This window comes from Hyalella azteca, unplaced genomic scaffold (assembly GCF_000764305.2).
Source record: "Hyalella azteca isolate HAZT.00-mixed unplaced genomic scaffold, Hazt_2.0.2 contig11538, whole genome shotgun sequence".
Lineage (NCBI taxonomy): Eukaryota > Metazoa > Arthropoda > Malacostraca > Amphipoda > Hyalellidae > Hyalella > Hyalella azteca.
Window position 1 is genome coordinate 1 of NW_025941531.1, and position 15637 is coordinate 15637.

The 15637-nt window shown below is 39.1% G+C and overlaps 2 protein-coding genes and 1 long non-coding RNA gene across 3 annotated transcripts; 1 reads left to right on the forward strand and 2 right to left on the reverse strand.

Moving 5' to 3' along the window:
* Positions 1-16: 16 nt before the first annotated feature.
* LOC108673058 lies at positions 17-2253 on the reverse strand. Its single transcript, XM_018160838.2, has 4 exons — positions 2058-2253; positions 1415-1674; positions 702-1221; positions 17-556 (listed from the first exon to the last, which is right to left on the reverse strand). The coding sequence occupies exons 2-4, from the start codon at positions 1672-1674 to the stop codon at positions 17-19; spliced, it is 1320 nt and encodes a 439-aa protein (XP_018016327.2). The 5' UTR covers positions 2058-2253.
* Positions 2254-8970: 6717 nt separating this feature from the next.
* LOC125178640 lies at positions 8971-11705 on the reverse strand. The gene is made up of 4 exons (XM_047882882.1): positions 11611-11705; positions 10833-11089; positions 10094-10622; positions 8971-9670 (listed from the first exon to the last, which is right to left on the reverse strand). The coding sequence occupies exons 2-4, from the start codon at positions 11087-11089 to the stop codon at positions 9074-9076; spliced, it is 1383 nt and encodes a 460-aa protein (XP_047738838.1). The 5' UTR covers positions 11611-11705; the 3' UTR covers positions 8971-9073.
* A 645-nt stretch (positions 11706-12350) lies between these two features.
* Positions 12351-15580, forward strand: LOC108673059. Its single transcript, XR_001930950.2, has 3 exons — positions 12351-12577; positions 13296-13402; positions 13740-15580. It is a non-coding gene; the product is annotated as an uncharacterized LOC108673059 (long non-coding RNA).
* The last annotated feature ends 57 nt before the right edge of the window (positions 15581-15637 follow it).

Here is a 15637-nt window from a genome sequence, read left to right on the forward strand (position 1 = left end):
AAGTTGATTGAATGGCTCACTCTTCTTCCACCGAAGGCACTTCATTATCTGCATCGCTTTCTTCGTTGGTGATCTCGTCCTGAGCATCTAAGGTGGTGGTATTCGTGGTGCGACGTGTCGTGAATCTAGACAGAACAATACCCGGTGTTGCATCAGTTCTAGCCTTCTTACTTCGTTGAACATCGCTTGGTCCTGCCATGGGGTCCTCGTCGCTGGATATCAAGTGGTCGTCTCGCGGTTGGTTTGGCGTCATGTATCTCGGCATCAGAGTTTGTACAATGGCTCGGCTCATCGTTGCTCTTGGAGGATTCGCAGGTCGTGAGGTTTCTCTTGCTTCATCCAGAGTTATTAAGCCAATCGTTGGTGGCATAATCTTTGGTCTCAAGACTGAGATGTGGACGTTTCTGCGTTGGTTTGGCGCTTCACCAGATTCGGCCGACGCAGTTATTGTGTGCTTAAACCAGCCAGCGCAGATGAAGCTAGCTCCTGCTTCAGCGAGCTTGCGGACGAACTCCTTGACCTTTTCCCCGATATGATCTATATCTACTTTCTCCGCCTGAAAAGAGAGACTTTATTCATTCATGTAACTTCCTAATTTTAACTTTTTGAAAGGTAATCGCAGTATTCAAAATTGCTTCAAGCTTTAATTCTAGTTTATCCAGACGTACAATATTAATCTTGCTAAATAAAAAGTAAATTACCTGCAAAACCTCCTTGGAAATCAGCAAGTTTGCCAAGGCCTCGCTGCTATAGGGGCACCTCTTTATAGGGAAACCCTTTATAGTAACGCTGCACGTGAGGCAGCGTTTGTCGCTGCGGCCTCCGACGAGCGCTGGGCACTTGTTGTTGCTGGGGTCTGTCGGCGAAGACTTGTGCAGCGAATCGCACATAATTGCTGTGCAAGCCGTCGGCAAACCAATTTTACCCAATCGTACGTCACTTGCTGGTACTTCCAGCAGAAAGGTTTTGACCGGTTCCTTCAGAGTCGTGGCATCTAGGATTGAGGTGAGGCGGATTTCACTAGTATCCGAGGACACTTCTATCGGAATCAGTGAAGTACTCGTGGTTATCAAAGGTAAGCCGTGTATGGTTCCACTTGATTGCGGTTCATAAATCGCAACCCATGAGCCAAGGAATGGAATGTTGGGGAACCTGAACAAGTGGAAGGCGTCTTCCGGATAGGGGGCGATGACGTAGAAGCCTGCGCCTGTTTGAATTTCCCTGGAATATAAATGAACTCTAATAAATGCGAATGATTGACCGAACTTCAGCAATTTAGAAAAAAAATTATCAGTAAAACTAGTATACTTCTAGCAACGCTTAAAATCGGTTCATAGGTTTTTATCTGCCAAAGAGAAATTAGGAATACCATTCCAGTTCAATTCATTTTCATGAAAATGGTTCTGCTCCTTACCTCAGTAGTACCAGCCTGCTGTACGTATTAAGAGTTTTCCCCTGCTTCTGGTACTGCATCTTCTTCGCGCCTTCATTTTTGGGCTTTTTAATAGAGAGGGCAAGCCCGTATAGAACTCTTCGGTCCTCGTCGTCTGAACAGTCGTCGTCTTTCTCTTCTCTCTGTAGTTGAGAAATGCTGACGTATCTGCCCTTGTCGACGACATAGGTTGCCGCTTCCTTCCACAATTCATTGTCTACCTTGTCTTGAACAGCGTTCATCTGTTTAATGAGCATGGTAAAGTATACAAGTTGTAAAATTATCAAGTGATGATTGCAGTTGAACTCCCTGTTAAGAATTGCACATAGATTCGAGGCTCTTGCACGATTAAAACTTCAAATTTATCAACCTGTAGTTAATGTCAGACGTGCAATTAGTAAACAACAAGTTGTACAAGTGTTTAGAACTATTCTCTAATTTCCTCTTCAAGGTAGTTTCATTTACGTGAAAAAAAATCTATATTGGACTGAAGAGTTGAGTAGCGCTGGAAGTTTGCACTTTAATACTATGGTTTTATCATGCACGCTATAATAACTTGATACAGTCGATTGGTCAGCCCTGATAATATTGCAATTATGGTGTTCAAGGAAAACTATAGCCTTACGATGGTGCGAGTGATTCAGGGAGGCTACGACGGGAAGGAGCTGGAAGCACAGGCACTGGCAAATCTGAAATCGGCCATTGAATGGATGGCATAAACTTACAATTGTGCGAATGAAGATAGTAGTGTGAAATGTCTTATTAACTCAAAATCCAATGTTCTAGATTACGCCGTATGCTTGTTACAGTGAATGGAAAATATATGTAAATCAATTTATGACATTATCATTAAATGTCGATTCAACAACTTTCAATAAATGATAAAATTTACCAAAAGAAAGACTTGAGCGCTTGCGGCGGTGCTGCGATGCCAAAGCGCTAAAAGCAGCAGCAAAACGGCGCTTGACGCGTAAGTGGAAATGGTAAGTGACGCGTATTGAAAATTTAGCGGAAAATCGCGAAAATTTCAATTTACAGTACAAGAGACCTTACGCCGTCCTACTGTCACACTGAAATTATAACTAACAAATTCAAAATTTGTGTCGATATAGTCTGAGTAACGTTGGTCGATTAGCAATATGAAGAAGACTATCAGACATTGGGTAAAATTTGAACGTCTAATCAACGTCTCGGCGATTATCTGTCGATTCAGCATATCTAATTATACATTACCAACTGAATTACGAAGAAATTTGAAGCTAATGACCCTTCATAATATTCGAATAGGAAGCCAGATTCAACATTGACACTTAAATAAATTTACAATAACCATTACCTTAATATCTACTGACTAAAATGTATACGTTTATATTGCAAATGGGTTCATAGAAACTAAAATTACCGAAACCACACTTACATAATTAGTTACATATCACTTCAATGATACTTACTCTTCAAGTAGTGATGTGGACGAAATGAAAGTTAGGCGGCACAGAGAGACTAAACGGCAGGACTTCGCGGCACAAATAAAGCTTGTACGTACTATAAGGTCCAGAGCGACAATGAGTCGGGAAACGGAAAGCAGCGCCCTTACAAGCTTTGATACGAAGCTTTGTCTTCGCATGGTGCTTTTAGTATCTCGCATGGCAATTGCAAATAGTTAAATTGATGTATATTCGATTGCATGTTGAATTTTGTATTTATTTTTCTTCAAAGTTTACAGGAGATGACAGAAAATGAAAAGGTATTAAATAATTTGTAAGGATAGACTAATAAATAATAAGTTTATTCATGATTAGTATTGAATTGGCAATTAATATAGGAATAATTTTGTACTGGTCCCGGAAGGCTGAATTGATAAAGTTTTAGGTGATAGTATTCATTCAGAATTTGAAGTCATAATTCAACTGAGACAACACCTTACAAATCGTAAAATCTAAAAAGCATGGAATATATTGAAGCAGCTGTTAGTAAATTTGTTAGGTCTAATGTTGTACCATTTTAGACGTGTTTAACGCTTCATTGATATATATAGTGAATTGGAGAAGAAAAGACTTTTTTATAAATTTATTTCGAAGAGTTTGGAGTAGAGGATAGATTTTACGGGCATCTATATTGCTGGGCAAATTGCGTTGATATGTTGTTGTCTTGAAATATCTTCTTTCATTTAAAAATTTTGACTTGAGATCATCTGTGAATTGGTAACGCAGGTGGCTTAATGATGAATTTTTGTTTACTTTAAAAACTATTGATTGGTTAAGTATCGAATTTGCTTCATTCAACCATCGACGATTTGCTTATAACTTCATACACGCATTTCTTGATTGCTGACGAACATTTTAATGTATTTATTGTTTCTGCAACAAACGGCAGGTATGCGTTTATATCTCAGTTGCATCTTTTATTATCACCTTCAGACTTTACATACCATTTCTTACAAGTGATGCCTACATAATTTTGTGGGTTTCATTTCTGGGATTTTGATATTAAAAAAAAATGATTGTTCAATTTCAATTTTTTCTACTTTTTCTTATCTTTATTTCGACGTAACTTCTGAACGAAGCATCGTATCTGATTGTTTTTTTCTAAAGGTTTATCACATTAAATTCTACACGACGATGCCTGGCACACATCACAGCTCCTTCTAAAGCGGCCGGAATTTGTCGCTGAAAATGGCGTGCTGAGAGTTTCCCACATTCTGCGAGATCTATCGCATGGTTCCGAAACTCGTTTATCGTATTATTATAGATAGATAGATATCGTATAGGTATAGATGATAATTAGCTAAGTTTTCTGGTGCATCTTTTGGTGTGTTAATCTATTTTCTGCTGCTATTTTACTGTGAGCTAGAACTTTTTAACTAAAAAGAATTGTGAGATTTTCTATCCAATTTTCGATCATAAATGAGGATAGTATGGGTAATAATGTTGATTAGGTTATACTCGTATCTCACTCCATTGTGAATGCGATGACGTCAATATTTTTTAAGAAATATCTCCAGTAACTTGTTTTTATTTCTATATTTTATTACTTTTTTGGGTTACATGGCGTTGTGTCCGATTTTCAATATTTTCGGCCTCCGTGATCCAGGTGCTTCATAGATTCTGATGCAGTCCATACAGAACCATTGGGGCTCAATCTTTCGTGCCAACGTACGGAAGACTGAGCTGACTTTCGCGCTTTGGGGTCCCTTTCGCTGTCGGATGAGACTCGCCAAATTAAGACAGGTTATAGAATAGAATAGAAGTGTCGGTACTGAAGAAATAGGCCCATAGCCTGTTACCGATTCTTGAATTTTTCGTGACTTGATTCACAAGGGATCCTGTCTTTGGAACCCGATCTTTACATAACTGACGATTGATTGAGATAGCTGCTGGACTTATTGCGTGGTTCGCAAATTGCTAGGCATTTTACGATTTAACATATGCTTCTGCTTAGCCTCGTCTAGCCTGTTCTTGAAGGCGTTCATACTCGGAGCGTCAACGAAGCTATCAGGGAGGCTGTTCCACATGTCGGTGACTCGAAGCGAGGAGAAATGTTGTCGCATAGATGTGTTACAATGCGTTTTTTTTTGTTTAAAGCCGTGGCCACTGGTGTTGGTTCTCGTTTCAAATTCTAGTAATCTGGTCTACAGGTTATTTAGGTCTAAAGGTTATTTTAATGAATGTAAGAACTGAGGACTTCTGATGCAGTCTAGACATAGCTGATGGAATCTGGAGGTTAGGTGAGGAGTGCCAAGTTCTTGTTTTTTAAAGCAGGGCCAACCCGGTAATAGAACCTGAGTTAGGGTTAAGCACTGCAAGGCCATTACCTTGTTAGGGAGACCTTGCTCCTAGACATGGTTGTGTCAACCTCGACAGACTATCAGGGTAATATTATGGTTAGGTTAGGGACTCCATGTTGTTGCTTATATTGAAATTATGAACCATTTAAAAGCAGTTTATGACGCTGAGTCAATGTTGATGTTACATAATGGAAGCACATCGTGCGGGAGACATCGTAGGATGTAAGAAGGTAATTTTATTGTTATTGATATTAAGATATGGGGGTTGAATGGATTATCTGGTTGCCAAATCAAAAAAACGGACCGGGGCGCAAGCCCCCGTTTTTCCGCCATTTGCGTTTTGACTTTAGTACTTTGATTTTTATTGCCAAATCAAAAAAACGGACCGGGGCGCAAGCCCCCGTTTTTCCGCCATTTGCGTTTTGACTTTAGTACTTTGATTTTTATACTTACATATAAACTTACCCTAGACTAATCTTAATATTACCCAAACGTAAATTATAACTAAATTCAGTTTAAAGAATAGAAATCTTATTAACGGTGGGAAATTTTCCACATTTTTAACCGAGTGCTCAATTTGAGATGAATTTGTATTCAATATAAAGAGCGTCTGCTTGTGCAGGGTTATCTCGGTGTGCTCGCCTTTCTTTTGATCTACCTTGAAAGCAACAGGAGTCCGAGCAGCTGTTTCAGTGTGGCAAATCGGACAGCGCAGCGTGATGTGCAGGTGCCTTTTAGGGCGGCAGCGATCTCAAGTAGATTCAAGTTTCAGCGTGAGGAGTAATGAAACGAACGGGCGGATTATGAGACGGCGGTCTGCTTTGACACTTATTGTATGAAGGAAAAAACATACGCTAACGCCCGGGTGGACCAGAACACAAGTCTGAAACATCAGAATACTCGCCTTGTGTGTAGACGTGCGAATATTCTGGACACTATCTAGCTGTGTATATAAGATGTTTGTAACATTCCTCATGGAAAATTCAAAGCCTGGAACGACAAATTTGGAACGTATTCTTTAAGTATATGAATGGAATATAGAGCCTATTTTTTGGGTTAGTCATGGCAGCAATACTAAACTGATTTTAGCTTTTACACAGCTTTTAAACTGATTTAGTGTTTGTGCGGTGTGACTTATGGATAATACAATTAAGTGAAGTTAAAGTTAGTTCTTTGAATCTTGATTTTTGATTGTATTAGTTCGTACGTGCTATTCATTTTCTCCTAGAGGCACCGGTTTAAATTACTGATATTGCCGATTAGAGATTTAAAGATTTCATGCGTATCTTATTAAAAAAATAGGCGATGTGTGTTCTATATTTGCTCGCCACTTAATGATTACTTTCTAGATTTTCCAGAAACCCGATAGGTTTGTTTGTTGAACTTGGAAACTAACATTATTTTAGTGACTTTTTTCTGTTTGATTCACTTGAGGAAGTCAGTAGCTGGTAAACAGTGTGAACTGAATTACAAAATCGAATATTGAGGAGAGTTAAAGTGGGCGTAGTTGTAATTTTATTTTTTTAATACTGATTTATTTCACAAAAAACAATCCTTGCCTATTTCTTGCCGTGCCTTTTTTTGCTTTCCAATACCGTGATGAACTTGACTTATAGGAATGTGATGATCAATAACATATTTATTTTTGTTCCCGGTAAATGCTTAATTAAAATTTGATATAAATTACGTGATTCTGCGCCATTCTTAAGTCGCAGTCATATATAATATGTGATGTATTTAAATTTTGTATAGTGTCATTTCACACGTCACCTGTTGTAGGACTGTTGTCAGCAATTTTTCTGCTTTAGGGTCCGAGCGATTGGAGGAAAAAAGTGGCTATACAGAACAGGCTAGACTCTAGACTAAGGGTGGACCAGACTAGTCTGGCAGCACTTACAGTGTAGTACCGAGTAACCGAAAATTGAACGCTTGGCAATGAATGAACTATTCTTTATCAATGATGGTAATTCTTAACTATTCTTAATTATTAATATTAAATGCAATTTTCGTCCTTAGAATTTGAAATATGTATCTAAACTGGAAGTATAATTCCTTTGTTGTGAGTCCTCTAGGTTTTGTCGCCATATTTTACTATGCTATAAATTTTATGTTTGCTTGAATCTGAGCAAGAATGTATGCATCATTTTTTTTGTGCAATTATATGTTTGCCACATTTCGACTGCAGCGCGATGGTAATCGATTTGCTAATGCGCTCTGGGTGTTTAAGAATAGTCTACAGTGCAGATGGTTGCATTATGGATTGGAGCGGAAGCGCTGGCATCTTATTTGATTTCAGAATTGTAGCCGTTTTTTCCTCGAAATTAAAAAATTATACTGTTTTTGCTAGCACTTTCTTGTTACGGAGTATAGTAGTGGAGCTTATACCGTAGAAAGACGATTACTAACATCAGTATGTGTTCGTTTCTTTGAAGTAAATTATTATTACGGATGATTTTGATTCCATTTTTTCCTGCGATTAGGTAAACTTACTATTAGCAGTAGTCAAAATTTATGTATGTTTGATTTAAGTAAGTCGATATTTCTGTGATTTTATTGGAGGCATGTTAGCCACCGTCTCCCATATCTGTAATGAGCCTTGTCGGTATAGCTGTATGACGCTTGTCGAGAATTGAACATTAGAGCAACATCTTTGCTAATTGCACGTTTTTTGTTCACGGTAAAAGAACTTCAGTAAACTTCATTCATTCAACTAAGTAACATTTTAGAAGACCTGTCAATTGTTTTAGTAATCGGGTGTAAATTTTAAGTGTATTGAAGCTACACTGTAGAATAGTTGTGAAATTAAAAATTCTATACTTGCATCGTTACTGAATAAATGTATAGTCAATAGCATTTGCTCTTTCGCATCACGAAAAGGAGTTTCACCCGGGCTGCTAAATACTAGATCAAATATCCTTATCCTGTTAATAGTCTTACGCTCAGCCCTACTTCTGAACTGACTTGTAAAAATTTGGGACAAAGCTTACACGTTTGGTTACGATTAGTCGACTATTTTTCTTTTTGTGTTAGCTCTTCAATTTGAGCTTGCCTAAGCAGTAATTTGGTAAGGTAAGCAGCATAGTTTCATAATAGCTGGTAACAGTAATATGAATGACTCACTGTGTACTTGCACTAATTATACTAGTCCTTTTTCGCATTCATTCGCAGAAACCGGTCAAGCACTACAAAACTGCGTGTTCTCTCGCTGTCCTGGACGAACCTGAAGAATGTCGATCAGGGGAAAACTTTAGATTCTATTTCAAGACATGGTTTTGTCCCAATGGGCCGAGGTAGCTGGCTGCGTGATACTGTTTGAAGTGCGTGATACTGTTGTGTTCCAAATCCGCTATGGAATATAATCAACTACGCACGTGGTCGTTCCTGAGCGTTCCAGTGGTACGACGCGTCAACAATGCTTCTCTTCAATGAATGAAAATCCATATCAGTGTTCATTTTTGAGGACAAGCTTTGCGTAACTGGAATGGTAATAAGGGTTGTAAAACCTATCGTATCGTAATCTCCCACTAGCTGTATTCTTTGTACGAAGACCTGTAGCCAAAGCGCCTGCGCCTGAACATGTAGTTCTTCTTACAAAACATGCAATTGAATTCCGCTCGGTTTCGTTCCGAGGTCCCAGAGATCTATTGCTTCCAGATATTTTCTAACTTGCTATCAATCTATAGAGAGCATTTTCAGTACGCTGGAGGCTGAGTATGCAGTTCAAAGAAAGTTCAGTAATTAGATATTTTTTTCGTATGACCCCTCCATTTTTATTTGACTTCAAAATCAGTAAATCTACAAATCAAAGTGCAATACAAATTGGTGGAAAACCTTAAGTGATATCTTTCCGGAATAATTTATTCGCTGTTGTTCTCGATGTTAGTGTCGGTTTCTTCTGGGTCACTGTCCATAGGTTGATTTTCATGAACTACAGCCCTTGTTAAGATTCTGAGCTTCTTTCGGGGGAATTGGGTAGGACTTATCTCTGTTTCGTCGTTAGCAGTCGCTTGTTCTTCATGGTCCAAGTCTCTGCTCCTGGTTGTGAAACTTGTCAGAAGAATTTGTCCTGGTGTGATTTTCGGTCTTTGGAGGCGACTAGGTCCAGCGACGTCTTCCGCTCTCTCTGCTGTCATGTCCGGCGTCATGTATGCATGCATTCTCCGTTGCCGAATGGACGGATGTATTTCAGCTTGTGGAGCTGTAGTAGGGATTGTCATCCCGGGATTATTATCCCGATCGATGGAAATTGGCTGAAAATCTTCAGGCAGTGCTTTTGGAGTTAGGAGAGATATGTGCACGTTCCTTCTCAGCTTCGGAGCATCCTGGTCCGAGTCTGCGGGAGCGACGGTCAGCTTGAACCAGCCTCCTACAATGATGCTGATGTCGGAGTCGACGAAGCTTTTAAATAGCTTTTTCACTCCCTCCCTCACCCGGTCTTGATATATTTTCTCCGACTGACAGGTTTTAGAAAAAATTACGTAATATCAGGTATGAGCACATGTCGGTTTCTTGGAAGTTTCAACATTTGTAATATCAAATGAACATTAATAATAAAATCGATACTTATTATCAAGGTATTAATCAGGAGTTTTAATTCAGGGTTTTCCTCTTTGATGCAATATATGATAAATAGCTTGCTGTGAAAAGACTATTATCAGTAATTTCGGAATTTTTGGCAATTAACTATAACTATAGATAACTATAGATTCTTCAACACTATTAATTTTTAGTTGCCGTGCTCAGGAACAAAATTTTCCGTGAATGTCCAGAGGCTATGTTCTCGTAATTATATTCTGGGCCATTGACGCAACGACCACGTCTAACACTTTCCGTTCAGTTAAGTGAACTTTGATAACGTGAAAACCGTGATAATTCACCTGCAGGACTGTCTTCGAGATCAGCAAATTAGCCAGCGTCTCGCTGCTGAAAGGACATCTGCTGATTTTGTGTCCTTTTATAGTTACGCTGCAGGTTAGCGTGCGATGATCTGTTCGACCGCCTACGAGAGCTGGGCAAGATTTTCCAGATTTTTCAGAAGATTTTCCAAGCACGTTCAGATGCAAGGAGTTGCACATGACGGCCGAGCAGGCTGGCGGTAAGCCGACTGTTCCTAGAAGCACGTCACTGGCTGGGACTTCAATCAAAAACGTCATTACTGGTTCCTTGCTCGAGGCAGCTCCCAGCACCGTCGACAAACGAATATCCGCGGTATTAGGGGATAGAGCCAATGGAACTAATGAGGTATTAGTGTCCAAGATCGTCAGTTGGTGGATTTTGCCCGCTGATCGCGGCTCGTAAACTGCCACCCATTGGCCGATGTAAGGCACATTTGGTGATCTAAATAAATGAAATGCCTCTTCTTGCGTTGCCGCGATTATGTAAAATGCCTCTCCTGTTTTGAGTTTTCTGTAGGAAGAAAATTTATTTTAATCAATCTTTACTTCATTTGCACAATAATTACTGATGCATGGCAATCAGTTTGTACATTCATTCGTTAATTTAGCTGTGTCAATTAATGAGGAAGTCACACTTATTGTACAAAATTTGATTTCGGCACATTTTATTTAGAAAATAGTTTTGAACTGAGCAAGTAATGAAATCTTTTCGCGCCGCTACCTCAGTAAGACGAGTCGGTCGTATTTAGCCACAATCTTTCCGTGGCGCAGAAATGGGAGTTTCCGGGAGTTGTCGTGGTACTTCTTGATGGAGAGGATTAATCCATACACGACCCGTTGGTCTTCTTCTTCTGCACATTCTTCGTCTTGTTCTTCTTGACGAAGTTGCAGGAGGCTTGTATATTTGCCTTTTTGCACCACGTAAGTTGTCGCCTCTTGCCAGTTTTCTTCATCGATAAGGTCCTGGACCGTATTCATCTATAAAAAATTAAGAGTGAGGAGTGGAAGTAACTTGGGTGATAAATCGGATTTTCCTTCGATGCCTACTGAACGTAGGCATTTCATAATTTAAATTAATTTTTGTTTGGTCCGGCAGAATTTAAAATTAGAAAAGATGGGCGATGCTCTATTCAAGTCTTAACTGCTATAGGTAATGCGTGATGCTGGAATGGCCAGGCACAGGTGATCAATATTGTATTACGACATAACCCAATTTGTCTAGCCGTTGTCAGGAACACCGTTGTCTGGTGCTTAACAGCTATGAAAGAGTTTATGCCATCTTTTGAAACGCTTTGTTTTATTCAAGATAATTAAATAGTAGCATGATTTAGTGAATTCAGTACGGAATGAGAGTTAGGGTAAATTGACAATGTTCTGACTCTGAAATCGAGGCAATTCTACGGTATTTATATTAGCACAGCAAATTATTCAGGTTATCAGATTTGTACGATTTTAATAATAGACAGCGATCGGCCAATGCACAATTCAGATTTGCTTACGATGGTGCAGAGGTTGTTCCAAGGTAAAGATGGCAAGACGTCCAAGGCGGCTACGGCAGAGCCTTAATCAAGAGTGGTAATTAACCGAATCTGAAAAACACGACATACTAGGTTAGGTATTTATAGCTACACAAATGCATACGAAATTTCAAGCATTTTTTTAGTTGAACTTTAGTTTCCGTAAACTGGTTAATATGCGAACTGCAGCCCACGAAGTCATGATGGCACAAAATTACCATCAAGCGTTAAGACCTATAGTACTTTAAGAAGTGCAGTCGAGCGTTGCACTATAAATTGAAGATAATAATATAGCAGTGTCATTGACGATTCGATATGTGGAAATTCAACCGTATTAACAATGCTTCATCCTTTGAATGGAATAAATGAAATAAAAGTTTTTTAGTATTATTGTATTAAATTACGAAAATATTCTTAAAAGATAATGCTGAAACTTGCCGAGGTGTAACGAGAAGGCGCTGAACGCAGTAACAAGGCGCTGGAGGTAGAGGAACCACTTCAAAGTTGAATCTGGACAGACTTTAACAATAAACAGCAATATATTAACATAAGAGCAGAGCTGGGCAGCGCTACTTGGAAATGTAGCGGCGCTACCGCTACCGCTACATGCTCTACATGTAGCGGGCGCTACCGCTACCGCTACACCCACTAGATTGTAACGGGCGCTACCGCTACCGCTACAGTAAAATGTAGCGCGCTACATTAGCCGCATGGTGCAGGTGCCGTAGCGGTAAATGCATCGCGGCGTCTAAGCTCTGCGACAATAAGTTCATGGACTGCGACCAAGGAGAAGACGACTACTGCCACCGTCTGCACCGGTGTACTGGTAACAAGTCATTCAAGTGTGACTACGGCATGTGTGTGGAGAACACAGCTGTGTGTGACGGCATTTATAACATCGAACAGGCCATTCAAGTACGGCAACGGAGAGTGCATCACTATGGATACGGTGAGTCCGTTTTTCTCTAATTTTTTAACGGATGAAGATAGGAGATTGAAATTATGTTCTTGTTTTAATGCACTGGATGCAGGTCAGTTAATTAAACAAGTAAATAAGGTATTTCTTTTGTTTGTATAAATGTTTGATCTTGTGTTCAGTGGTAGGAGTTTCCAACTGGTTTCTCTCTGTTCAGTCTTTTAAACATGAAGATTTTCGTCATTGATATACTGGTAAATAGTATTAACCTGTAACATTCTCATATGAACTTTTAGTATCTCATTCTCATTTTCCATTTTTTTAGAATTTGCCCATGTAATAATGTCACTGTACTCACGAGCTGGATTAACATCGTTTTCGAGGTGGAGACGGTTGCTTGTGTTGTGTATTTTGTTGGATTTGCTTACATTTGCAGGATTGAAATGAAATATTTTTTTGCAGCTGTGGAGTTGTCGGAGTTCTGCAGTTTACAATGAACATTTTAACAAGACTATTTTTTATGCAGGTGTCAAGTGGTCGGCGCTATATTGTTTGTTTCTAAAATGACAATGTGAAATCTCTCTCAATGAAATCTCGGATATTGATTATATGTGTAAATAAATTAAGGTTTTGAGGTACTTCCCGTAATTCAGAGTTTTCCTTGTTATTTTAAATAATTGATGGCTAACCTTACCTTTTTTGACACTATTTGCTTATGAATCATTTCTATAAGACCATTTATTTTGTGCAGATTTTGAGTTGGCGGTTCAGCCTTCGAGGCTTTGTCGGGTTGTGGACGCGGTCTGAAGAAGACAGTCCACGAGGCTGGCACGGCTGGGTCCCAGGGGAGCACTTGTCGTGAGTACTAGTAGAATCCAAAGTATGGAACTCCCGAGCTGGAAGCAGGTGCTAAGAGCAGCTGCTTCCAGCTCGGCACGCCGCAGGCGCTAATCTGCCTTTAGCAGCAGGTAGTAAGCGACGTAGGTCGGCGGCTCGTCAGACATTAGGACGTGTGGTTTAATATTTATTTATATATATAGTGGTTTACACGTATATAAATTAATAAAATTAGCTTTGCCCTTGTATCCGAATGGACTTGGATAAGTTTACTCCTAGGATAAATTTCACTTTTTTTAACCTAGTGTTCAATTTGAGATCAATTTGTATTCAATATTAAAAGCGTCTGCTTGTGCAGGGTTATCTCGGTGTGCTCGCCTTTCTTTTGATCTAACTTGGAAGCAATAAGAGTCCGAGCAGCGGTGTCAGATCGGACAGCGCAGCGTGATGTGCAGGTGCCATTCGAGGGCCGCAGCGATCTTAAGGAGATTCAAGCTGAGGATGATTAAACGAACGGGCGGATTATGAGGCGGCGGTCAGCTTTGACACGTCAAACATACGCTGACGCCTGGGTGGACCAGAACACAAGTCTGAAAAAGAAGACGTTCCTTGTGTTTAGACGTGCGAGTAATTCTGGACACTATCCAGCTGTGTATATGTTGTTTGTAATATTCCTTATGAAAAATTTAAAGCCTGAAACAAACACTTTATAAGTATTCTTCAAGTATATGAATGGAACATAGAGCCTATTTCTTGGGTGAGTCATGGCATGTCCTTAGCTGTGACCAGCGAAAGCAGAGAGCACAGCAATACTAAACTGATTTTATCATTTACACAGCTTTTAAACGGATTTAGTGGTTGTGCGGTGACTTATGGATAATACAATTAAGTGAAGTTGAAGTTAGTGCGTTGAATCTTGATTTTTGATTGTAAGCTTGGTTAGTTCGTGCTATTCATTTTCTAACGCTAGGTTGAGTTACCTAGAGGCACCGGTTTAAATTACTGATATTGCCGATTAGAGATCTAAAGATTTCATGCGTATCTTATTAAAAAACTAGGCGAGGTGTGTTCTATATTTGCTCGCCACTTAATGATTACTTTCTAGATTTTCCAGAAACCAGATAGGTGTTCTATATTTGCTCGCCACTTAATGATTACCTTTGTACGTACTTATTAACTTTGTTGAAGTTATTAACTAAAATTGTTTTAGTGTTAGACTTTTTTGTTTGATTCACTTGAGGAAGTCAGTAGGTGGTAAACAGTGTGAACTGAATTACAAAACCGAATATTGAGGAGAGTTTAAGTCGGCGTAGTTGTAATTTTATTATTTTAATAATGATTTATTTAACAATAAACAGTCCTTGCCTTTTTCTTGCCGTGATATTTTCTTGCTTTCCAATACCGCGATGAACTGGACTGTGGCAGTGTGATGATCAATAACGTATTTATTTTTGTTTCCGGTATATGCTTAATTAAAATTTGATATAAATTACGTGATTCTGCGCCATTCTTAAGTCGCTGTCATATATAATATGTGTAATATGTGATATATTAAATTTTGTATAGTGTCATTGAACACTTGCCAAAAATTACCACCACATCCGCCGCCCGGGTGGGCGAGAACACAAGCCTGAACAGACGACGATCCTTGTGTGTAGACGTTCGAGTATGCTAGTAACTGTCCAGCTGTGTATATGAAATGGTTGTAACATTCTCAATGAGAATATCAATGCCCGAGAAAAACATTTTGTATTGATACTGTAGGTATATAAATGCAATACAAAGGCCTTTTTTTATTCAGCTGTTCATTGTGTATCGTTAGTTATGACCAGCAAAAGCAGTGAGCTAGCAACGCACTAGTGCATCCTGATATATAGTTAAGTTTTGCTTTTTAACTGATTTTGTGGTTGTGCGGTGATTTTGGATAGCATAATTAAGTGAAGTTAGTTTGTTGAATATTGATTTTTCATTGCAAACTTAGTTAATATGTGATCTTAATTTTGTCACGCTAGGGTAAGTTACCTAGAGGCGCTGGTTAAACGTGTATATAATATACGTATTATATAACGTATAATATACCGTGTAAATGTTATGCTGTACACATTTGAAGGTAATGTTGTAAATGTTGTGTGATTTCTGGTAAAACTTTTCCGCCCCTTGTGGGTGATAAATGAATTTTTAGATTTAGGAAAACTTTCTATAACTGAGACCTTCCACCTCTATTATCCAGCTGTGTATATAAAATGTTTGTAAAAT

What these genes read in the sequence shown, in the direction of transcription:
- LOC108673058 (XM_018160838.2), bottom strand. Translation starts at nt 1,674, where the DNA reads ATGAACGCTGTTCAAGACAAGGTAGACAATGAATTGTGGAAGGAAGCG. An exon ending in AGCAGGCTGGTACTACTGAG is followed by an intron (nt 1,222 to 1,414) that starts GTAAGGAGCAGA and finishes TTTATATTCCAG; the next exon opens with GGAAATTCAAACAGGCGCAG. An exon ending in TTTCCAAGGAGGTTTTGCAG is followed by an intron (nt 557 to 701) that starts GTAATTTACTTT and finishes CTCTCTTTTCAG; the next exon opens with GCGGAGAAAGTAGATATAGA.
- LOC125178640 (XM_047882882.1), bottom strand. Translation starts at nt 11,089, where the DNA reads ATGAATACGGTCCAGGACCTTATCGATGAAGAAAACTGGCAAGAGGCG. An exon ending in GACCGACTCGTCTTACTGAG is followed by an intron (nt 10,623 to 10,832) that starts GTAGCGGCGCGA and finishes TTCTTCCTACAG; the next exon opens with AAAACTCAAAACAGGAGAGG. An exon ending in TCTCGAAGACAGTCCTGCAG is followed by an intron (nt 9,671 to 10,093) that starts GTGAATTATCAC and finishes AAAACCTGTCAG; the next exon opens with TCGGAGAAAATATATCAAGA.